General features: G+C 41.0%; 2 protein-coding genes across 2 annotated transcripts; one reads left to right on the top strand and one right to left on the bottom strand.

Moving 5' to 3' along the window:
* Window positions 1–30: 30 nt before the first annotated feature.
* On the top strand, window positions 31–10,454 carry LOC127384505 (beta-microseminoprotein-like). Its single transcript, XM_051619030.1, has 5 exons — window positions 31–897; window positions 2,207–2,358; window positions 8,118–8,214; window positions 9,208–9,313; window positions 9,997–10,454. The coding sequence occupies exons 2-5, from the start codon at window positions 2,230–2,232 to the stop codon at window positions 10,124–10,126; spliced, it is 462 nt and encodes a 153-aa protein (XP_051474990.1). The 5' UTR covers window positions 31–897; window positions 2,207–2,229; the 3' UTR covers window positions 10,127–10,454.
* Window positions 10,455–15,385: 4,931 nt separating this feature from the next.
* Window positions 15,386–15,746, bottom strand: ELOB (elongin B). Its single transcript, XM_051619229.1, is given in 3 exon segments — window positions 15,386–15,471; window positions 15,474–15,635; window positions 15,638–15,746. Coding segments are annotated over 3 exon segments (357 nt in total).
* Between the last annotated feature and the right edge of the window lie 9,490 nt (window positions 15,747–25,236).

Genomic DNA, 25,236 nt, shown 5'->3' with positions numbered 1-25,236 from the left:
GAAAGGAATGCACTCACCTCGCCACTCTGACATGCTGTACACAAGTATCCTGGCACAAGCTGCTTTCCCACTTTGCATGTTCTATTCTAGCCAAGGGTCAGAGCGGACATTTTAGCTCACCAAGTGTTGAAAGCAATTACCACTTGGGGGACATGCACTGTTTGAGAGATGCTGTACTATGGGCATACTACTCAGGGCACACAGGACACGCTTGAACTGCTGCAGGAGTTTTGGCAAGACCCATGCTGTTAACATCTAGGACCTCTGAAAAAAGAGCGAAGTTGGAAGACCATAGTCTTTTTTCTCCTTCCTCCCCCTTCTTTTCAGCCATGGCATCACCCAATAGCAGTGACTGTTCCTCTCCAGTGCCCACTCTGACCTACTGCCAGGTGTCCTTCTCCAGGCCCCACTCCTGGAAGTCTGCACACACTGTACTGCAAGGCAGATACCTTCTGTCTCTTCAGTATAAAAATTCCCTACAATTGCTGAGAAGTTCAGTGATGGGTTTCAAAACTGAATCTCCCACCTGGCAATTGGTAATATCTTAACTCTGGCTACATATAGGGACCAGGCAGCAATGCCCTACAAAATGCAACTTCTAAATCGCCTCTTTACTACAGAACTGAGTAGCAAGAAGCCACAGCAGTCAACTGATGTGTGGTTTGAAAAGAAACACAACTTCCAGGACAAGTGGACTGTTTAATGATGCTCCATAATCACAACAAGTCTGTTGTCTTGTAACAGTAAGAAGTTACGCTAAAGCATTCTTAGAGCAGGGATCCTCGCTTGGCTCAAAATCAATTGTCAGCCTATGTTTATTCAGCTGAATACTTGCTGTTCAAGATGACCCACGTCAAGCTCTGCAAACCATCAGTAAAATCAGAAGGATTTAACGTGGTATGTTTTCTCTGGCTTTGTTTTTGGTAATTTGCCTATGACGATTGTTTTAAACTTTCTTATGGCTTCACTTAAGATACCTCCTTTTGGGAAAAAAATCCAAGTGTTTTGCAAGCACTGGTATTTCATACTTCTCCTTTTAAAGTTTTCAGAACTGCAGGCTGGATATCAGTCAATAACTCTGTGTGACCGTACAATTAGTTCCTGCAAAACTGAAAAAAAATAAAATGTGACCAGCCAGAATTGGAGTCACTTCAGCTTTTTCCAGTATCAACATTTGCATATGACTTCTAAAAATCTGACTTGCATTCACTGATTTAATCATGTCATTCCTCTAAACAGCATGTGGAAATGAGTGTTCTCACATTGCTTAAGGTCCTAAGATAAGTTTTCTCCAAAAAGTTTTCATATCCTGGAGGAACGGAACAGTTTTGAAAATTGTCCTGAATTACTTTTCTCCTTTTCTGCCAGTTTGTGTCAAAATTGCACAGAACAGAAACTAACTGGTATCTGAGGGAATGTTTTAATTTATAGAATAAACAGCTGCAGCTTTTTCGGGAAGTAATATTTTCAGCATGGAGATCTAAAGACTTCCTACCTGAGCAGCTCACAGAGCTGTTTGTTGAGAAAATTGGTTGGCATATTTATTTTTTTTAAACCCTAGTTTTAAGAATAAACATTTGCATGGCTAACAAAAGTGTCTTGAAGTTTCCTCATGGACTATTTTTTAATTCAAACCACAGAGGAGTGCACACATCAAGACTAACAGCCAGTTTGTTGTAGTCTAGAACTGTGCCATGTGATACTGGAATTATTTCAGAATTCCAAGTTTTTCCCTATCACAGTCTTACAAATTAAGGCTTCATTTTTCTTCTAAAACTTATGAAAGTTGGTTTATCATATTGTAAGGTCATATTATGTTCTTCATATTAGTAGTTCCTCAGTAAGAGTTCATATTTTAAGTTATTTACAGATCTTAGTTCGCTTTTAAATTAAATAGAATTTCATTTTACATATTACCTTATTTGGAACTTTATTTATTTATTTATAATTTGGGGCCTTATTACCTCCTAGAGTCCCAAGAGTTTCTGTAGTATCTAGGTGTCAAGTTTTCTTGCAGATGAAGACACCTTCCTCATTGCAAGAAGATTTTGGATTTGCTGACAGTATCAGTAAAAGCATGAGTGACTGAACCAAGAAATCTAGCATTTCATCAAGTCAAGCCTGTCTGGCCCACAACTGTAATAGGCAAATAATCTTTCCCTGTCCTTCTCTCAACCCATGAGCTTTTTTTTATATTTTCTCTCAGCTGTCCGGTTGAGAAGGGGAGGCATGCCTTCAGTGTCCCTGGATCCAGAGCAGAGTCCACTGTTGCACCATGCAAGTTCCACAGAGCCAGAGCAAATTTCAAAAAGTTCCGCAGCAACACTCCCACCTGCAATCCTTCCTATAGCTTACTCTGTAAGTCACATCTCCAGCAAGAAGTCTTTACTTTTTCATAGACTTATAATCTTCATTTTCTTGACCAGCTGCAAGGTTGAGATGACAAGATGGGTTTGGAATAACTGTGTTTTTTCACTTCTGGAATAAAATTTTCTGTCATTTTCTGGTTCACTGAAGCTTTCTAGGGTCATTTTGTTACAATGTGGTTTGAGTTGAAAGTTAAAAGCATAGGAAATATTACACTTCCCATAATTAGGGATCTCTTTTTGGCTCACTCTATAACCCCTATCCATTTCGCTTCTCTGCCTCCGGACTTTCGTCCTTGCTGCTATAGTATCTGTGGCTATTTCCCTCAGTGCTACCCACACTGCAGAGATAGAAGTCTCCTTCTTGCAAACACAGCCTGACTTTCATGATTGGTTCTTTAGATCTTCTTGTTTGTCTCTGTGTCCCTTGTGTAACACTGATCCTTCATCTGGGGATCCTGGTAAAATCCTGGTAGGATTCTCCAGACTAGCTGAGGAATTAAGATGCATTTTTAAAAAATGCATTTACATTTTAATAAGAGGGATCTTTGCTTATCTGCAGAACTAAACAGGGGGGAAAATATTTCTTATCCCACTGAAATTGCATTGAATTAAAACTGAAATTTGCCCCAGCGATAGGGATTCTACTACCTGTGAAAGGAGACTGGTATATTCAGATCAGAGGGGAAATGGCATTGTTGTCTAGAGCTTGGGCCTCCCAGCTTAAATTGAGACCTCAATTCAAATTTCTGCTGTGCCACATGTTACCTGGGGCAATTCATGCACACCATCTGTGCTCCTTGCCTGTAAATTTAACACAATTATTTGCTAATTATACCAGGGGAGATTTGAGGGCACAGACTTTGAGGTTTGTGGGTGTATGAAAACCTCAGAGCCAACAAAAATGTTCTCACCAAGACAAAACTTCCTTCTTCTGCACTTACAATATGTTTCTCTGTCAACATGGCATTGTATATTTTAGTGTTGTTTGCTTGTGCCTTTCCTTAAAACAGTTGTCCTTTCTCACATGCAAATGTGGCAGACTTTGTTTAACAACGGTAAAAGCAACGTAAGTTATACATGGCATTGTCGTTTCTTAAGGTCAAGACAAATTTATCTGAAAATTGTGTTTACTTATATCTGAGCTGACAAGCCTCATGCTTCCTCTTGCCTTCCCCTCTCAATGGCAGTCGTAGTCAACCTACTGGATGGCTGGATACATGAACTTACCTTCCTTAAGAAGTCCTGCAATTTCTCTCTCATCCAGAAAGCTGATCCCTCTCAAGAACGGGAAAAGAGAATTGAAATGCTGGATTAAGAAGCAAGGTTCCAGAACCACTTTCTTTCTAGTGCCTCTCCTCTAGCTTTACATCAATCACAGAATAACACTTTACATAGATATCTACTAGTTTGTTGGTTTGGGTTTTTTTAAATAATATTAGTGCTCTGAAATAATGCCATATTTCTCTCTGTTGATTGTCTAGCACTGAAAGATACAGAAAAAACAAGGCTGATAATCTTGAATTGCTCTCATTATCTCTGTGGTCACCAGTGAGATACAACCAGAAATCCCAGCTGAAGAATGGCTGAGTAAAATAGTGAGGTAAATCTTCTGTAAAGTCCCCAAGATTTTTCCCCACCTTAGGAAGAACCAACATTCTGTTAATCAGCATAAGGGGAAAGAAGGCACAGAACTGGGCAGAGCACTGATATTCTTAGAATGTTTTTAGTAAGAAATACACTGGTTGGGAAGACAACATGAGATTTCAACAGAGAATGTCTGTTGGAGATACCTGTTCCCCACACAAGTGGCACAGATTATCCTCTACTAAAACAACATGAAGAAGAAATGCAACATCATATGGGCCACAGATTACCTCAGTAATCAATATATGAATGGACTATGCACATTGAGTTTGGAGTTCTGATTTCAGTGTATTTTCAAGGTCCCCTGGGTTCACAGATCACACAAAGAGCTTCTTCTCTGTCCTTAGACACTGCCCAGGCTTAAAGAGGTAGCTCCCTGCTGCCTTCCAAAGAAAGCTTCTCTCCATTCCTGGTATAGCTTGCACCTAGAAAATAGGGTGGACTCTGTAATGGGAGATCTGCTTGCCTGAAAAGTTGAGAGAGAGAACACACTAGTGCATTGGTTGGATTTTTGTTTTTTGGAGTTGGGCGACAAGGTTATACTCTATTACTTGGCACCAAAGCAGCAAGTTGTCAGGATTTTGGCTGTGACAAATACCACAAATTTCACTCCACTACACCAGCATCAGAAACTGCTGGTTTCTGGTGACTTTTTTCACATGCTGCATGGTGCCTGTCAAGCAAAATTTTGTATGCAAACTCCACAACATGCAAGAAGAAGAAACTTAAATAGCCCAGTGTTACTAACATAATTAAGACAATATAATTTCTTCCAAACTATACTGGAATACTTGCTCTAGATTACCTTTGAGGGCAGTGATGGACAAATGTCTTGAGCAGACTCTGTGGTACTTCCCACAGTATTTTCAGCTGAGGTGAAATAGTTATTTCTCAGCACATAAAGTTTACAAACAGCAAACATGCAAAGCTAAGACCCATCCTTAGCCATCCCATAAATATAAATCAGCTAGGTGAGGCAGTATAGGAGCAGGACATTGTAGGAAAGCATGTGAGTTCTTCTCATCTTCACTGCAACCAACACTGAAGTGGCTTTGGCCTAGTATTTACTTACCCTGCTGAACCTTTTTTGCCCTTTTAATAGAAAAATGCATGTTGTGATCTAATCCAGCAGGCAGCTAAACACAACACAGCTGTTTGCTCACTCCCCTACTCTACTGGGATGGGGGAGAGAATTGGGGAAAACAATAATAAAAAAAATAGAGAGAGTAGATTTTTGAGTTGAGATAAAAACATTTCAATAGGCCAGAAGAGAAAATACTATTGGTATTAGTAGATTATACAAAACAAGTGATGCACAATGAAATTGCTCACAACCCACTGACCAATGAGCAACCAGTTCCCAGGCAGAGACTGCTGCCCTCCATCCAACTCCCTCGGTCTATAAACTGAGTATGGTGTTGTATGGTATGAAATATCATTTTGGTCAGTTGGGTTCAGGTGTCCTGGCTGTGCTCCCTTTCCAGCTTCTTGTGCACCTCTAGCCTTCTCACTGACAAGGCTGAAAAGTCCTTGACTTGGTGCTTAGCGACAAGGAAAACATCAGCATGTTATCAAAATTATTCTCATACTAAATCCAAAACACAGAACACTACTAGCTAGTAGGAATAAAATTTACTCTATCCCAGCCAAAACCAGGACAGTACATATGCTCTGAAATACCTCTTCTGAAAGACTGACAGTATCCCAAACCATGAAAGATTCAGTAACCGAATGAAAAACCAAAAGGGATTTACAGAAAAGCTCTCTGTCCACACTGTGGTGGCTATTCATGCAACCTATCCAGTTGAAAGCTAGCTAAGGCTGTCCCTGCAAGTCATGATCTCACTGTGACTGATATTGCAATCATGCTGGCCTTCTCCCATGGACTTCCTGAGTTAGCTCTCTGGCATTTGGACAGAAAACATAGAAAAGCCACCTCAGCTTGGAGTTCAACCTCAAATCCACCCAATAAGGCAGGCAGAGAAGTTAGTTTAGGTATTGCAAACTGTGCAGCACTCATAATAACAGGAAAACTCCTTCACCTACCAGGGCTACAGTTTGAAATATCTGAGCCAACTAGATCAAAGTTAACCAAAGGATGTACTTGACTCCTTTACTATAAAATTACTGTGCTAAGCATTTGTAAACAGTGCCTGCCCCAGACATGTACAGCCTCTACAGAAAAAGGACTGGCTACAAGGATTAAGGAAGAAAATTTGACAGTGAGTTACTGGTTCTTCTACATGATGAAAAAATAAATAAGAAAATGGTTATCTACTGTGTTCTTCTAAGAGTCTACAGATGCCAGTCACTCTCCACAGAAACCCTGCTCTACATGTAACCTTTCCAACCAGCAATAGTTTTCTGCAAGAGCCCTCTTTCTTCTTCGACTGATGAACAAGAATGCTGAATGATTGTTCAAGGTTCCCCTCTTTTAAAAGCTAGGTGGTTCAAACTAAGCATGCAAATTTTGTTGTGAGTGACAGCCACACAGTCTCTAATGGGTTTCTCAGAATAAGTGCTAAGCATTCCTCACAGGCTTGGAATTCCTCTTGAAGTACCTACTATAACTGCCTTTCAGATCTGGTGTGGCACAAAACCCACACCTATTTCTTTAGTACCTTTAGGAAAACAAACCTTCCTTTATATAATTGGTTGGTTTTAGCAATGTCTGGCCCATGAGGTAATTTTTCAGAAACGTGATTGGAGTTATGCATGCAAGTTCAGTTTGCTCAAGGACTGTTATCATCAATTCCTTCTCTATATAAGTTCCCTGAGAAGATGGGCTTCTTACAGGAAGCCTCATAATTCTGCAAGAATGGTGAGTCTTTACATCTTATATTGTAAGAGACTATGGTATGTTGCTATAGATTTTAAAGGACATTCTGTTGCATTTATCTGAGTGTTCAGATCTAAACAACTCTGAGGAAATAAAAACTATATTTTGAAAGCAGAAGTCAAATAGGTAGGCACTGGCAAGTAAGAACCCTGGGTAAAATATATCAGCATTTATATGGCAGGAGATGTCTAACAGGACTCCACCTAAGACTTTTTATTATAACCTGTTTTCACTTACGTGTAATGTTTAGAAGTAATCTCTTTTCTGGCAGAAAGCAGCTCTGTTATGTCTCAACTTAGAACTGGCCTTCATTTTTGTGAAAAGTCCGCATAATGTCTAATATCTAGTTAAACTCAAAAACGTTATCTTGATTTTCACTCACTTGCAGCTCTGTGGATTTTAGCCTCTCCTAGAAAAATTAAATGCTGGTTTTTGCTCCTTCCATCTCACAGTTATGACTTCTTTTTATAAGTCACCAGTTCTACTCTGTCCAAAACCCTCACATATAAATATTTGTGTGTGTATTTGTCATTGTTTATTCCTCATCTACCTTTCCCACTCTTGCCAAGATTTTAAATTCATCACAGCTTCCAGCCTGGAGTTCTTGCACTTACTTCATATCCCAAGTAAAAATCCTTGAAACATTTAAATCTGGTATTGAAGGATAAGAGACTAATTGAGGAATTTGGGTTTTCAGAAAAAGCTGCTGACAAAGGTAATGAAATACAGAATTATCTAGTTTGGAAGGGATACCTGCAGGCAATTTCTTCCAAATTCCTGCTCAAAGCAAGGCCAGGTCTTAGGGGTTCAACTTCAGCTTAAGTTCCTCAGCTTGTTCCTAATCCTTCAATATTAGGGTGAAACATCCAGTGGGTTCATCAGACTCCAGTGAAGAAGTTTTTAAAACTGTGAGTGAGGTTAGCGGTAAAGGCAGTTGGTGATCAATCCTATGGAGAAAACAAGGACAAGAAAAATGAACAGGGAGGAGGAAGGAATCTACTCCTTTCACAAATAATATCTACTAGTCCTGTATCAGGCAATGCTTGATTTTAACAACTTGGAAAGACACTTTTTTTTCCCCCATTCTACAAGATGCTCTGCCTCTGCTTCTTCCCAATTGCGTGTTAAAAGTGTCTGGACAGCAAAAGACAGTAGATATTTATTTGAAATAGCAATGTTTTTTCCTGTTTATAATGGTAGTATTTATTAGCAAGGCATCTTAATAGCTACTTAAGTATTCATATTAATTCTGCTTTCTTCTTCAGAAAACCATCTTGGTCTGCCTCCTTGTTCTTGCTGTTAGTGTGCCACTGTCCAATGCTGCTTGCTTCTTGCAGCCATTGGAGCCAGGAGAGACTGATGGTAAGATCATAGGTAAAAAGTCAGCTATCTTGAACTTGAAGGCACCACCACAAACGCTGCTTGATTTGATTTGTCCAATCACTGCAATTTATCTTAATTTAGGAATAAATAAAAACAGTAGAGAGAAACCACCTGGAAATGGGGGTGAACAGATTGGCAAGTGTTCAGCACACCGATGAACCTACTCCTTTTTTTTTCCCTATCCCAAGGAAAGTTCTTAACAGACTGGTTGTTCCTCTGGAGTGTGGTACTGCTTTTCCTGAACACAGCTAGTCTGTCGGTTTGCAGATGAGTGGAGATGAAGGAAAAATCACACTCAAAAGAAACATGCAATTATTTGGGCACAAGACAACCTGATGTGTGCCAGTATACAAAAACAGAGTGCCCCCAAATAGTTTTTCTTCTGGGAAAGCTAGTGTTACTACTAGAAAAATGAGTTAGTATTGCCAAAGAAACAACATATTTATAGGCAAAGACACAACCTAGAACCCCAAAATCCTTCTTGTCCTGCCTTGCCCTGTCCTCATATCCCATGACCACTCCAGATCACTCATTTAGAAAGTCTAAAGTGACAGTTGGACAGGAACTTTATATCCAAATATATGTGTTTGGTTTTATTTCTGCAGCTGAGAATTAGGAAAAGCTTTCCAGACAGATTTAGTCTCTAAATGAAAAGTCAACAATAGTTGATGTTAAGGAGGGGGAAGTCCAAACCTTTTCTTATTTCTGACCAACTGTGTCTAGTTGTCTTTCTGCTGGGTGCTGCGATCCCTGTACTTAAAGATGAATCACTCCAAGAAGCAGAACAAACAGGGAGACAATAGACCCTTCTCCAGGCATTAGAATAGTATCAGTCCTGCTCTGTTGGGGACCCTTTGGGCTTGCCAGGGATGTTAATATAAAAAGCTAACAAAGATCCCACCCATTTTGTGCAAGCCATAGCATTGTTAGTGCAACAAGTCTGACAGTGAAGGCTGCTTTGTGCATTTTCAGGCTGCCGTGACGCAGATGGAGAGCTGCATAAATTTGGTTCCAGCTGGAGAGATGCAGACTGCAATGATTGCACCTGTGACGAGATCGGAATGAACTGCTGCTCCAGGTGAGTTCAGAGTAAGAGCAGCAGTAGGGGCTTTCCTCCACTGTCACGATACAGCACAAAGCACTTCACTGCACTCAGAGGTCCCTGAGAAATGACCACGACATTCTCTCACTTCCTATCACAAAGTTATGATGCATTAACCCAACACCATCACAACTGAGCATGACAGAAGTTCCTCTGACAAATATACCTCATTTTAAAAAGGACTTGATTCTTCTTGGGTATAGAATTTCAGGCGAGTAACTGATTCAAGAAAGAACCTAAGTAGTTACTTAAGTGTTTTCTGCTGCTCTAATCCCAATCTTCCCAAAGCCACACAGAGCCCCTCTTTACTCTGAGAAGCAGCTCAAGATACGCTGGCCTGTTTGCAATTTTGACTATAGTGACACCTGCTCACTCCTGCAATTCATGTTCCATATTGTGGCTGAGAAGAAAAATCAACGACGTCTGCATAGCAAATAAACACAACAAATATCGTTTGGGTGTAAAACAGATCCATAAATAACAACTCTAATCCTACAGCAGGCTAAGTAACTTTTGAGCTGGGAGCTTCGTGTGGGCTCCCTTTTCTGCTTCTTAACACCTCCTCAGTAGTCTTTTGCCATTAAAAGCATGGATACCATCTCAAATGGAAGTTGTTTACTTCTTTGTCTCATCACTTCTTTATCTTTTTCCACTGACAGCTATGTAACACCAGTTGACTATGATACAGAGAAGTGTGAAAGCATTTTCAATCAAGAGGCCTGCACTTACAAAGTAGTGGAGAAAGATGATCACTCAAAAGAATGCCCAGTCCATAGCTGGGTGGGTTAGCAAAGAAGGATGGTGTATTGGAGGATATTCCCTCCCTTTTTTTAAAGGATTCTCCCACATAAATTCAGAGACACTGAAAAATGCAGCTGTTGAGTGAAATCTGCTCATAAAATCTAATACTTAATAAAATTGAGTATCTGCTCACAAAACACTCCCTTGGTTTCTCTGCCTTCTGCCTCACCATGAAGATAGAACTGACTTGTTCCTTGAGAGCAGAAATTAAAGCCAACCTTTTAAAGCATTTTCAGTAGCTGCTAATTTTAATTTTTTCAGTCCCAGGGAGTATATTCTGTTACTTGTGCACAGCTGCATCTTAAAGCTAAAATAAAATCAGATTAAGCATCAGAAATTCCTGTGAAATATTTTTTTTTATTTGAGGATTGAAACCTAAAAAATGAACATTCAAAAACACGGGAAAGAAATAAAAAAGCAAGTTAATATTTCTGAACACACTCCTTTCTAGGACAATGTTATATTTATATGATGATCTTGTGTTATCCTATGTGGTGCCCTGAAGCCTGCGCAGCCTGCAAGAGCCACCAGCTACCTACTCTAACCCAGCACTGTACTTCCATTGCATCCACAGCACTGCAGACTCAGTCCTCAACATGGGCTTTGGGTAAAAAGGGTCTTTTATTCAGATTAACTATTAAGAAATCCAAGTTATTACATGGGCTAATGGAAAGGATTGTGACTGGATGAAGAGACTGACCTGGACTGAGCTCAGACAGAGAAGACACTCAGCAAATTGAGAAACAGTATCTGTGAGGGGTACACACGCTGGTGTAAGCTCTTGCTTGGGGTGCCACTTCATATCTTTATGAGTACGTTTGTTCGGTTGCCTCTTTCCACAAGTGGCTAGGAGTATCCTATGTTTTCATGTTTTATTTCCCTGTAACAGAAAAAGGTTGTCAGAGCATCTGTAGTTTCTCATCTCAAGCATGGAATGGGAGCACACACACACCTTCTCATCCTGGTCTTGCTGTCTCCAGGGTCAAGGCAAACTCATCTTCTCTCAGCCTTAACCACATGTGTTCCTGGAAGCAACACAGGACTCTAGGTATAACAACCCAGTGCTTTATTCCACCTCAGCTTCCCTTTCCCCTGGAAGAGAACCCAGTTGGCTACACTATTTTTTAAATTGCCTGCCACACACCCTCTACATCTGTTCTCAGATGTGAATATTGCTGTTTCCAGCAGGTAGTGCATTCAGATTTACAGCCTGTCCCAATATACAACAGGGAGGACCAACAAAGTTTCCCTGTCAAGAAGAACTAGATGCTCTTTAAAGGGTCCCTTCCAGCCCAAACCATTCTACAGATGCCTTTCTGTCTGCAAGAGACTTCCAGGTTCAGCTGCAAGGCTTGTCCATAGATAACACCAAGTCTCAACTAAACTGTGACCAAGTATTTACTTTCCTTTTAAAGGCTGAATAGACCTAGGCACCCAGAAAAGTCAGCCTCACCAGCACTCCTGCATGATCCAGAACTATTTAACCACATCTTAAAAACACCGGAGCACATTCCTCTACCATCTGCCAAGTCTTGTTATGATATGTGGATCTACCCAGTCTGCTATGCAGAAGTAGGAAAGATTCATTTCATGTCTAATTAAAAAATCCCCCAGGAAGCAGTCTGATTCTCTCTTGTCTTCTCCAAGTTTCAACATGGAAAGAGATGATGTTACCTATTGCATCTAGTTTGGTAATGCCAGAAGCACAGCAGGGACTTGGCTTCCTTCTGCAGCAAGGAGTCTAGCTGTGGGAGGGTGATAAAACTCTCAAAACTGAGAAAGCAGAGGCAGAGTGTACAAAGCTCTGCTTTGTTTTTTCCACTTTTTCCAAGTGACTTTTGTCTTGGCATTTCAGTACTTCAACACATGGTGCTACAGTCCCAACAAAGACCACATCCTCCCACACTCAAATCCTTGGGTCATAACACCTCTAGCTCTACATAGTGGGAAGGAAACATTCACATAAGAGCTTCCTTAATTATCCTGACACATTAGAGGTCTCCACCCGGTAGCACACAGCTCTCCCACCAGCCCTAATAGAGAGACAGGTAGTCTTGGATTGGCTGTCCTGGTCCCTCTTTCCCTAATCATTCTTTCAAGGCAAGTTTTTTATTTCCAAAATGGAATTTTTGCTGTAAAAATGAAAGCTAGTGCTTAGCGTATCAACTACCAAGTGTTCTAAACTAAACACTAGAACACGACATAAATCTCATGGAAGTTTTTTCTATGAAACAGTGTTTATTACCTAAAAAATAATGGCTTAGTACATGCATGTTTTGTTTCCATTAAGATTTTTTCACCGGTCTTAAAAATAAAATCTAGCTTAAACAACCATAAAAAAGGGAAGTGCATATCATTTACATTATGCATACCAAAGAAGCTAGAGATTTGCAGTTCACATTCTGCTTCATGCCAGTTTTAAAAACTTAGATAAATTCAGTTCATTATGAGTTCACTTCGCTCTTAGTTAACTCATCTGTTGGTATGCAGGACAGTTTGCCTTGGCACCTTTTGAAAGCCTGAATGTTTCTGTTCAAAGCTATTGTTGTGTGCTTGTATCCCTGGGCGAAGCTGTGGTTTATTTTAGGACAAACTGCTTTTTTTTATAAAAGGTATTTAAAAGGAACCCTAGAATATACAAATCATATAACGAATCTAAAATACTCAACAAGACCAGGTTACTTTACAGCTTCTCCCTATCCCAAAACCCCTTTTTCACATCTCTTTTCTTTTGATATGTAAGTCTCAACCACTGACTCACGCATTTTACACTTTTCCAGTGCTTCAGTGTTTTTGCGTAGTCAATACTTCAAGTAGATCTCCATTATGGAGCACTGGAACTGCACTCCTTTGCCACCACAAGGTGATAACCTCCTCCAAAGTATTCCAGTATTTTCTCCACTGTAATTCCAGAGGTTTCTCCCATTGCTGCCCTGGCCTGCCAAATGTGGGGCACATCTCCAGAGACAGAAACAAGAAACTTCCCTGAGGTGCTATACTGAGCCGAATTACAGTCTCATCAGAGTACAATAGCTCCCCGAGGCACTCTGTCTCCCCTTTTCAGTTTCTAGTTTGGGCCTTGCCTGATCTCTTCTAACAGCACTATCCCTTAGTCTCCCCAGGTCCTACACAGGAAAGAAAGTTCCTGGGAGCTGCAAAAGCTTATTTTTTTGGGTGCTCTCTTGCCTTTGCCCAGCTCCTGAACAAAGGGATGCTGCCCTGTGCACCAAAGGTGACGGTCAAGGAGAGGCAAGCAGTGGTCTGATTTGGTGCAGCCATTCATTAAAAATTCTTCAGACTCCTGAGGTAATAGCCTAGAAAATTTAACAAAATTATCTTTTTTTCAGTTGTTTTTTTGTATTTGTAATATTCGAATGTGTAAGGCAGATTGTTGAATGTATGCATTCATAGCGTGAAGTATTGTTCTCTAATTATAAGAATGAGCTATATAAGAGATAAACTAACATCTTTGCGAATGCTGGCAGAGACATTTGGGAGCACGGCACACAGGAGTCCAGTATCTGGTTTGGCCTCTGTTAGGAGCAGCCAATATTCCTCATTAACAACCCACTTTACTTTCTTCCGAGTATCTTTTCTGAATGGGGGACTCTTATATCTCTTTTCAGCAAGGAGAAGTCTGGAAGTCAGTGTGACCAAAATTGTGTGAGAAGTATGCCAGTATTCTCTGCTTGGTGCTCACTGCCAGACAAGAATTTCAGAGAGGACTTAAGCTTTTCAGCAACCCTAGTGGGTAGCATCAGGAGCTTGATTGAGCCCGGCTGCATTGGCACAGCTTATTTATCTACATGTATGACAGCTCTGGGACTTTATTTTTCTGTTGTTGCTGAGGTTTTGTTTGTTTTTCTTTTTTCTCTCCGATGAATTCAGTACAGTCACTAGGTGGCATCCTGCTTCTGCCACAGTGCCCCTGTGCTGGAAGGAGAGGGTGGGCAAGTCAGAGCTACAGAGAGCACAAAAACCTAGATTCAGCTGACAGACTTGAGCTGAATTTGTTTGCTCCAGCGAGGTTTAAGAATGTAAGCACCATTTTAGAACTGCTCACCAGTATGGTGAGGAATTTCCAATGGGGTCTCATGGACAGGACTGAGTAGTTGTACATAGGTTGGCCTGCCCGAATTACCCCAGGTACAGGAGAACAAAAACTTATCAGTAACACTACTTCACAGTGTTATTGAGGAACTAAATGCATTAGCACCTCTGATTGTTAACAGAGCAAAAATTAATGTTTTTTCTTTGCAGACCAGCCATGTGATTTGAGTCAGATGTGATTGCTTATGAAATCATGAGTAGAAGTGAAGTCTAATACTAACTCTGAAATAGAGAATCTGGTTCATAAAAAAAACAAAACAGTACTGAAGTCAATTCTATTGGGGAAGAGAAGTAACTTAAGTTTTCTTAACAGTAAAAGCATTGATAAGATTGATCTCATGGCTATGGTAAACAATTTATTTCTTACAGACCTCTCTGTAGTTTTATTATATCATTTTCTGGCTGTAGCTCCCTTTTCCCACTGCATTTATCTTGCATTTCAAGAATGGAGAAGGCCAGAAAGTGAACTCCTAATACTTTGAAGAATAATTTTTGCCCCGTTGATAGAAGTTTTCAGCAGTCCATGCCAGTACCGTACTTCATGTCAACTCTACATTCAGTGTTGTGCATTGTATTAGTCCAGTGTCCCTTAACTTTGGAGGCAATAAGCTCCATTTGTTAACCTTTCCTCCACTCAGATCTTAAGGTTCTGGTCTTTCTGAAGATTTTGCTCAAAGCAGGACTAGAAGTTAATTCTGCACCCTTTACCCCCAAGATTTCTAACCAAACTCTTCAGAAGCACTACTGTCAAGATGAAGACAGAGAAAGAAATGCTTGTATACCATTAGTATAGTATGATATAGTTAGTCTGTGCAGAGCTTCCTCCCCTCCAAAAAAAAACAGCAGCTCAGAGCTGATAAAGCCACAGACATTGGCTAGAGGAAACACAAGTGGCAGAATATTGCCATTTAAAGTTCAGGAGGTGCACATGTAGCTACTGCCACCTTTCTCCTCAAGCACTAATTTCAGGGAAGAATTCCAGGAAAAAGTTCTGATGGCTGCCTGGGCATTACAGCACACTGACATCATGTAATCGATTTGCAATACTTCATTGTCAGATAGACATATTTGGAAGGGTGTGGATGGATGTAGGATACATAGACAAGACCAGCACCCTGTCTGCAGGAGATGCTGATTTTAGTGCAAGGTTTGCTCACAAGAATGGCTACCAGACTCCTGTGACTTTATAATATTAGGTAGCTCTGGGCTGCTTGAGAAGGGTCAATACACAACAGTTCAAAGGTGATATTGCCAGGTTTAAATAAAGTCAAGCCCACCATGGCAGGAACATAAGGGAGGAAGCTTTGGCGTAAGCCACAGTATAACAAAGACCTGTAATCATTATCCAGCAGCTGGTCATCTCTGTAGACTTGCTGCTCCTCTGGTGCCTCTTCAGTATTCCCTCCACCATCTTTTTCAGCTCATGCACAGTTGTTGTCTCTTTGGCCTTAATGAAGATTGTTGTCTTGTGACAGCAAGTAATCAAGTAGACCTCCATCACTACCTTAGAGCTTCTGGCAGCCCTCTGTCACTGCAAAACAGCTTTCAGTCCTCTTAGAGAAATATGTCTCTAGCAGAGAACTTTTAACACTTTTAATGAGCCCTTGTATTGCTTTAGCTTCTTTCCTGAAGGGGTTTCATCCTCAGCTTGGTTTGGGCCATGTGCACCTACTCAAGACCCCAGAAGGAGCCAAGGATGCAGCTCTGGCTGCACTCGGCACAGGAGAATGCAGCACACAAAATGGTTTGGCCTTGCCGGTTTCCAGTCAGGCAAGAGACAAGAACTTTCCAGTCTCCTTTATGTGTTCAGTAAAGTTGATAAATACCGGTGTTGAGAGTTATCAAACTAATGGATGGTGTTGAGATATTTTAGCCTCTTACTGCAGTTCCAGGAAGTTATTTGCCAAAATAGTGCATTGCCTAACACCAAGCTGATAGCTGAAACTTAGTTTAAGAGTAAATCTGAGGGACAAAAGTTTGGCTAGGGTAGAAGAGACTCACATAGGAGTAGAGTGAGAGTGGAAATCAGGGTTGGTTGCATTAGCTTAGAAGGGAGCCCTTCAAAGCCCAGACATTTTAGGAGTACATTACAGTGGTGCCAGTGTAGTTGTTTATGACATGTGGAACAAGTCACACCCAAGGAGGTAAAGGCTCAGTTCAGCTCTGAAATGCTGAGGAATGCCAAGACATCTTCCCAGACCTGCCGTTACTGGTTCACACAGTTTCAGGGCCAGCATGGGGCTGGCTCCATCTGCACCTACAGCCACCAAACCCTACTCCCAGCCTCCTGCAAAAGTAACTACACTTCAGGCATTTGGGCTCCTCTTATCTTTGGGATCAGAGGGGAAAAATTCAGAGGTTCATGAGCAGTTAGTTATTGCTTCTCCTACTGCCTACTTGAAACTGCCTCAAGAAATGGAGCAAGACACTCCTCTGGATGAAGGCAAGCAGTGGCTGTGGTCAGTTATCTGCAGGTCTGCACTGCTGAAAAAAGACAGAGCTCTCACTCACTAGGTCAGAGACAGTGGAAAAAATGTTTATCCTTGTTTTTCTCTGCCATCTGCACTTTGATATCACTGGCACATGCAAGCTTTCAATGACAAACCTAGGCTAGATTTAATCTCTTTTATGATCATTCAGGATAGATTACACTGAAAATAGTAACAGAGGCAATAACTCTGCTCTTCCAGTGTTTTTTTCCTGTCTAACAGGAAGACAGACACTGCTATTCCAGCCCGGCAGAGTCCAGTTCATCCATCCCCGAGCAGTGACCCAGGGGCACTGTCTTCTAAATATGGTCATTAACGGTCTCTTCATATCATGACAAGGTTTTGATGTGAGCAAGGTTTAGGCAAATTATGGAATTGATAATCTAGTCAGAACCTTGGTGACCTTCAGCCACCATCCAGTCACCTCCTCTGGCTTGAGGGATGACCACAGCTCAGACCCTCCAACTACAGGCATCTCCACAGAAAACTTTTAATCCTTCTAATTGGCAAAAGCTTTCCAGGACAGAATTGCCTCCTTGGCTTGGCACAGAGTCACTGTTTTAATAAAGCCACTACATTACTTGACCAGTTTATTTTGGCAGCTTTCTTGGCAGACACAAGAAGAAGGTAAACAGAGAAAGGCAGCGCTTCACGGACCTCAACCTGAGCTGTTGCCATACCCCCACTGGCAGTGAAAGAAGTTAGCTGACTTCAGTCTGTATGTCTAGAGTAGGGTGGGCTACAAGCCTTTCCAGCACAACAGACTCTAAGTGAGCAGTTACAGAGGGAAAGTAGCAAACTGCTATGGTCTCCATGTCTCAGAACTACTCAGCTTTCTCATCTGTCACAGCCATTAGCTAGGCAAGCAAGGCTAGGACAACTTGACCTTCCCTTAACAGAGGAACTCCCAGGGGACATTTGCTTAATGTTGCAGTCCCAAAAAGTAACTTCATTTACATCTGCAAAACAGAGAAACTTCTCCTTTATTACCCATTTGACCTGAAAAACCTTGTATTCCAAGCAGGTCAACAAGAACATGAACAGAGACAAGTTCAGCCTCTGCTCTGCTACAGAACCCATAGACAAATCATTCAATATTACAGGTTTTCATAAACACTTGGTCTGTTCATTCTCGAGTCTGCAATCCAATATGTTTGTTTTTTACATATATATTTAAGGAAAAATGCCCACACCATGCTTTATTATACACTTCAGGCTAAGGAGGTAGAACTACCCAGGCATTTGGGGCAGCAGTAGACTTATCACTCTACGCTTCAGTTCCCTATTTTATATGTATATTTTATAAATTTGTCTACTTGAGAAACAGTAAGAACTATAAAGTTATTAATAATTACTTCTCTCTGAGGAATAAAGGATAATTAACTAATAATCTTAAGAGAATAATTTAGGAATCAGCATGCCTCTCAAATCAGAAGTTCCTTGTTACATTCCTGTGACTGTACTCTTTTTAAAGGTATTATTCATGCTAGTGTTTATCCCTCTTCAAGAAGCAGCACAAGATTTGTCTAGAGTTATTGCAGGGACAGGTGAGAAGTGGGTCTGGCCTCTAGCTACACTAGAGCCTAATCAAATGGCTTCAATTAAAAAAATTCCTACTGTATACTCAAAGGCATAAGAGTTTTAGAGATATATTAGATTTTTCACCTTCTTGCCTCTGAAGAAAGTAATTTTGAGCAAATCGTTCCCTTCAAATAGAAGTTCATTCATTTAAGGATTACCAGAGTAGTATTTTTGCAAATGAAACACAACTGTTTCCTACAGCAGAACTACACACAGAGCATAATCGACCAAAATCACAACATCAACATGAAACTTGACAGCTGTACTGCCAAGTTAAAAGCAAACTACAACAGAAGCTCTGAAGCCTCTCACTAAGTACACATAAATAACAAAAAGCAACTTACATAAATAAAATCTGTCACAACAAACAGCGAGTACTTCCTCCACAGCACTTCCTTTACTCCATCTCCCTCAGGAGACCACAATCCTTCTGCCACTGTCCCTTTTATCCAGAAACCACTTCCAGGGCAGCTATTTGTCAATCAGTGGAAGCTAATGAAGTTCAACTATACCAGTCAAGCCATCTAAATAAAACCAAGCGTGCTGAAAGAGCCATGCTAATGAATCCGGTGTGACTCATTATGGTGGGAATCCTTTGGTAACTTTTAAAACAATTCAGGAAAACACTGGATCCCAATAGCCCCTGATGCAGCCACAGGGATCTGTGCTAGTTTTTCTGGCTGGTTTTGAGATGCGGTCCCACATACTGTGTGTTGCAATGGTTTAACTACCTAAAGACCTGAACACCTGTGGCAAGATGTGTATTGAAAGGAATGTCCTAATTTTAGTGTTGCAGAAAGAACACTACAGGTGGTGTCCCATTCTAGCTATGTTAGAGGCAGGGCATGCATGTGGTGAAAGAAAACTTGAACTTTTTCTTTCTTTGCCACTCCCAATTCTTAGCATCGCTGTTGTTGCTGTCAGGAAGGGAGCCATGAGGGACAATAATTTTGACTGTTGTGTTAATTTCTGGACTGAGACAATGCTCATGTCACTTTTGTTGCCTAAAAAAGTGCTCTTGGCTCATGGTGATCTACTTCTATTCCCCAGGCCCAGCTTTGCTTCAGCAACTGGAAAATATGAAACCGCAGCTAGTCCCTGCAGGTTGCTAAATATGGGCAAAATAATGTATGTCTCCTAAAATAATTGAAATTATAATAAATCAGTCCAAGAACAGTGGACTCTCCACACCACTGCACTGTATGAATGGCCTGTTCCATAGTTGGGGGCGATCTCCTTGCAGCGGGTCAGCTGAACAATAGTGCCCTGCCTTTCTTAGCATGTGCCCTTTCCCCACTGTTCCTTGATGGTCTGCCAGTTCTGGAGGTGCAGCTTTCTGGGGGTCAGTCCCTTCTACTGACATGAATATTGATGTGGAATAAATATTCTATCTACTGGAGTTTCTTCAGATTTATACCAGCACAATGGTGATCATGATGCCAACGTGTGTCGGTGCACAAAAGAAGCCTGTGCAAGACTTTTTGAGGTGCCACATTCTGATCGATGATCAGAAGAGGTTAGAATGTCCATTGGCACCCATGGTGCTCACATTTACATCACCTCCCTTTGCACTGACCATTGTTTCCCCACTGTATATAAATATGCACAGCTCCTCACTACAAAACGCGAGCAGCCCATGCAAGTATGGTAAGTTAGTAGCTTATAGTGTCTGTGTGTATATAAACTGAAAGTATTTTTTAATCTGAGTTTATTTGGAATAGTAGGACTAATCTTTAATTCTGTACAAGTCAGTCTGCTAGACCTTTGAAAAAAACACCTAATTTTAAAGAAAGATTCTTTTTTCTTTTCTAGAAATTCTTGCCGATTTTTTGCTTGATCCTTCTCTTGTCAAGGACTCTGTGTGATGCTCACTGTTACTTTAGACCAGCAAGCAAGTATGGTAAGAATGGCAAATATATTAGACATCCCTGAAGCGTTAATTCAGAGATTCAAAGTGGCATTTATTTATTTTTTTATTTTTATTTTTCCTCTTGGAAAAGTGTTAATGGTACAATGCATTCTTTGCTGAGGAATGATCCAAATAGCTGCTTACTCGGGAATCAACCCACCTGGAGGCATCTCTGGACACAGAAAGAGTGACTCTATTAAGTTCAATAGTTAGCCTCTAGTCTGATGTATAACTGAAGTCCTTGCCCATGTGGCAAGAAACCATGTGCCTTCAAGCAGCATTGGCTAGCCTGAAGTGGGTACCTGCCACTAAAATCAAAGCAAAGACAAGACAGCTGGTGTTTAAATTCAGTTTAGCAGAGCAAAGTGAAGTCTAATAATAATTGGGAGGAGGGAGAAATAATAGACCTGTGTGTTGAATATGAGAAAGGACAGAAAGATCTTACTGCAGCCATAAGCTAAGATATTTCTCAAATCTTTCACCATAGCAGCATAGCTCGTCTCTGGTATGTGGTTGCTATGACTTTATCATGCCATGTCATACATTCATGCAAACTTCAGGAACAAAGACATGGTGTCTCATTTGCAGAGGACTGGGTTAGATTCTTCCCTAGTGTGACTGTATGGAAATCAGTACACGACTGCTAGTCCATAAACATAAAGACTGTGGTCTATGTCTACTGATACATGTTCGTACTGATCTACTATCTATCATTTTCTGGTGTGTGCATGCAGGGTGCCTTTCAAACAGAAACCTCTATGTGTTTGGTGCAGTGTGGAAGAATGAAGATTGTTACCAGTGCAGGTGTAAGATGTCTGCAATGATTTGCTGTAGCTTGTAAGTTTGTTCAAATTTGTTTGCTTATTCAAGAACTGGTTGAAATGTTTAGACTTAAAGAATATTGTTGAAACTGTATGTTAGAATTTCATATCCCCATGAGCAAAATTCCTGTTTCCTAGGTAGCTCTAATAGTGACTAAGCAGAATAATCTGGCAATCACCTAGATTTCTTTGAGAAGAAACAAGGTGAAACACAGTTAGGGTATTCCCAGCATACAACTCTTCCTCATCACCTGGTCCTTGTTTTGATTCTGACACAATCTGGGTGTATGACTTCCTTTAGCCTCAATTTTCTTCCTCCTTCTATTCAGCAGCTTGTCTCCAGATGCCTGAATACCCAACAACACACATACATAATGGGGCTTCTGCAGCTGTGCACCAGACCAGTGGCCTGTCCGCAAGCATCTCATCAGGCCAGAGCTGCTCCACATCCTTCCCATACTGCAAAGAGCCCACCCTTCCTGCTACCAAAACAGGACACACATGTACTGCTCTAAATCTCATGTGTTCCTGCTGATTTTCTCTTTGCTTTTCTCCATTTCAGGGTTTCAATTCCCAAGTACTATGACAGGGTGAACTGTGTTGGCCTGTTCCACAAGAAAAGCTGTTCTGTTCGTGTGGTGAAGAAGACTAATCCTGACATAAGCTGCAAAGTCTACAATGGCATTGGTTAAGATGCCACGATGTGTTTAATTTCTTCTGCGCCTGCCCTAGGAGTTGAACATGCTCTGGATCTCTCCTTTAGAGGAAAGCAGCATAGGTTCAGGAGGAATGAGTTTGCTTTGTGACTTTCACAGCTTTAATTGTGCCAAAACTATCTTGTTTCTGACACTAGGTGTCTTGTAACATGCACATTTGTAATGAAGCTTTATCACAGATAACTTTGTGACTTTTTTTCCTGTTGGGATCCAGAGTTAAATAAATTTTCACATACATCAGAACACTGCTTTTCCTTCTAAGTAGTCACTGGTTGGTCTTGTTGAAAACAGAATAACTCATGGTGTCTGTAAATGTTTGTAAATCTAATTACTGATTTGGAAATAATCTAGCTTTTAGAGTAACAGGTATTATATAAATTGTTGCCAGACAAACAGATTCATTATGCTAATACACTCATTGACATTCCCTCAAGAACACAAGTACTAGAAGAATGGGATGAAACAAAGCAGAAAACAGCCCTTTGAAAACCTCCCCTACCCTGGTGCTCTGTGTAGGTCAATACATTAGTGCAGATGCTCAGGGAAACTTAGTCTCCAGGAGATGACGCATACATTACAAAAAAGGCAAGCTCATGCCTGAATGTCCAACCTGCTGCAAAGAAATGCCATATAAATAGCTCTGTAGCCTACCATATCAGGGTTGAATTTCCTGCAATAATCTTGTTTGGATCAAAGTCCACTGACAAACAACCCCATGAAAGCTGTTTGTACAGAAAACCTAGACTGTAAAACATGTTTAGCCAGTAGAGTTCAGGCACTACATTGTGTCTGGTACAAAGTTCATGAAAGTGGTTTATATAAGAAATATCCTATAAAACATATTTAGACAATATTAATAGCAATTATAATGAGTGCTGTACAGCTTAAAAGGCTCAAATAAATGATTTGAGTGCATTCAGTTTATTCAACACTGACATCATAGGTGCTTTCTTAATCTGCCTTTCCTCTGTCTTGTCAAGTGCATTACAATGAAATATTTCAGCTGTAGTACTGTGGAAAACCATAGTCATATGGTCTATTTTCAAGTGCAGTACAGAGAGCATACAAGTGGAAAACCTGCACATACTAAAGAGAACAGCTTACCAGTGGTTGGAAGAAAACCCATCTATGGCTCCAGGTGCTACCAGAAAGTCATTAAACTGTTTCAGAGAAGCAGGTAAAATGATAAATACAAATGTAGCTTCTCAAAACTTTGGCCCTCAAGTTTAGTTAGAAGTGGCTAGTAGGAGGTCCCTTTAACAATATTCACCTGTGCCTTCTTGGTAGTAATGGAGTGGACATCAGTGGAGCTGAACATGACTTCCAACAACCTTTGAGCAACAGACACTGGAGGGGCCTTCACTTTTCCAATTGCTGAGGGTTTCATCCAGTTATATATATATAAGGAGATACAAAGATAGAATCATAAAATCATAGAATCATAGTTTGGATTGGAAGGGATCTTTAAAGGTCATCTAGTCCAAGTCCCCTGTAGTGAGCAGGAACATCTTTGACTAGACAAGGTTCCTCAGAATCCCATCCAGCCTGACCTTTAATGTTTCCAGAGATGGGGCATCTGCCACCTCTTTGGGCAACCTGTGCCAGTGTACCACCACCCTCATTGTAAAAAATTTCTTCCTTATGTCTAGTCTGAGTCTACCCTCTTTTAATTTAAAACCATCACACCTTGTCCTATCAATACAGGCCCTGCTTAAAAGTTTGTCCCTGTCTTTCTCATAAGCCCCCTCTAAGTACTGGAAGGCTGCTATAAGGTCTCCTCAGAGCCTTCCCTTCTCCAGCCTGAACAACCCCAACTCTCTCAGCCTTTCCTCATAGGGGAGGTGCTCCATCCCTCTGATCATTTTTATGACCCTCCTCAGTACCCACTCCAGAAAGTCCACATCTTTCCGCTGCTGAGGAATCATTCTGTCAGCTTCCTAAACACTAGATGCATTTATAAGGGCCTGCCTTGGGGGCCAGGAGTAACAGGGTTTTCCTAAAGACTTGAAAAGAATTTAAACAGTTCAGAAGAACTTGGGGAGATATATCAGTTTCATAGCTCCACCCCATGGGAGGAGGGTTATGAACAAACTGGAGAAGGCTGAAAATGGTTAAAATATCAATTCTGCTTCAGACAGTTGTAAAGATTCTGACAAAATAAAGCAAAATGAAACTTGTGCATGCCAGGGAGACCTGCTAAGCTTAGCATACACATGGACTATGTACATGGTACATTTTTTCCATACTTTTTTCATCTAGTACCTAGTACTGTTCTTCGTGGACACTGTTTTCTCTCTGCTTAACAGTGCTTAACAGAGAGAGCAAGACTCCAGATGCTGGACCACAATTAGATTTGCTAAATGTGCTGTAAGAGAATTGGCCTCTGAAATTCCATGCTCAGAGGAAGGAAAGGGACAGAACATCAGGGCTCCATCAGCAAAGGCTGATATGGCTGAAGATCTGACACAAAAGCACTGGAGGAGACCCTCAAGTCATCCAGAGTGCAGCTGTAATCCCACAGCTGTGACAATCCTGCCACTCCAGGGAAATGCTTAGTTGCACCTGATGAATGTTTGTTGGTAGAGACCTTGCTGTCAGCATACCTACTTGCAGGAAGGAGTTCTCTGGCCAGAACAGAGAGGATTATTTCCCCATGTATCTGTACCCCCTTGAAACACATCATCCCCATGGAGTCCAACTGTCTTATCTAATAAACTGCAGAGAAAACAGGACAGGTCCCCAGTGTCTTTCTGTAACAGGAGCACATGCTGTGTGGGTACTAGGACAGCCCCATACCATGCCAGCTAGTTTCTTGGCTCCATTCGCAATCCACAGTGAACATGGGCTGGTCCATTGGTTTCTAGAGTCAATGCAAGCCTACCAATATGAGCAGAAACAGCCAGTCTGACCAGTACAAGACTAGCAATAGCTGGAACTACAGTACTTTCATGTTGCTTCCCAGCAGCAAGTGTCCTACACATAGAAGAATTTCTACCCTTATGCACCCTCATACAAATACTACTTGTGCATTTTTCAGAAGGCTTTTTGAGTCAGGATCTTCACATAGGCTCTCCACAGATAAACAGTAGTTCACATTGGAGATTTAAATTAAACATGTTCAGATTCAAACCAGCCATTTCAGTCACTGGCTTTAAATTCAGCAAGGTGCTGAAATAAGCATACAAGACCCACCTGGATGAGGAAACAGGCATCTGCACCTTTGTTGCACTGCAGCTGTTCTCTCTCCAAGCTAGCTCCATTATTGTCCTCTTTATGCTTCAGTCCTGACAGCTACTGCATGGCAGCCCCAAAGCATTTATTGACTTACACTGCATGACTGCTGTGTGGGTGTAAGTCCCAGCTGCACAAACTAGTGCAGGGTTGGAATGATCCACCCGTGTGCTGCTCCCACATTATATTCTTAATAGTGAACATTTTTACCCTATGGTCTGGACAGGATGTGGTAAAAATA

Source organism: Apus apus, chromosome 4, assembly GCF_020740795.1.
Source record: "Apus apus isolate bApuApu2 chromosome 4, bApuApu2.pri.cur, whole genome shotgun sequence".
Taxonomy (NCBI): Eukaryota; Metazoa; Chordata; class Aves; order Apodiformes; family Apodidae; genus Apus; species Apus apus.
The sequence above is the reverse complement of the archived record's forward strand: the minus strand, read 5'-3'. Positions and strand labels throughout refer to the sequence as shown.

Coding starts and splice junctions, on each gene's coding strand:
- LOC127384505 (XM_051619030.1), top strand. CDS start 2,230: ATGCCTTCAGTGTCCCTGGATCCAGAGCAGAGTCCACTGTTGCACCAT. Junction 2,359..8,117: donor TCCTTCCTATAGCTTACTCT/GTAAGTCACATC, acceptor TTTCTTCTTCAG/AAAACCATCTTGGTCTGCCT. Junction 9,314..9,996: donor GGAATGAACTGCTGCTCCAG/GTGAGTTCAGAG, acceptor TTCCACTGACAG/CTATGTAACACCAGTTGACT.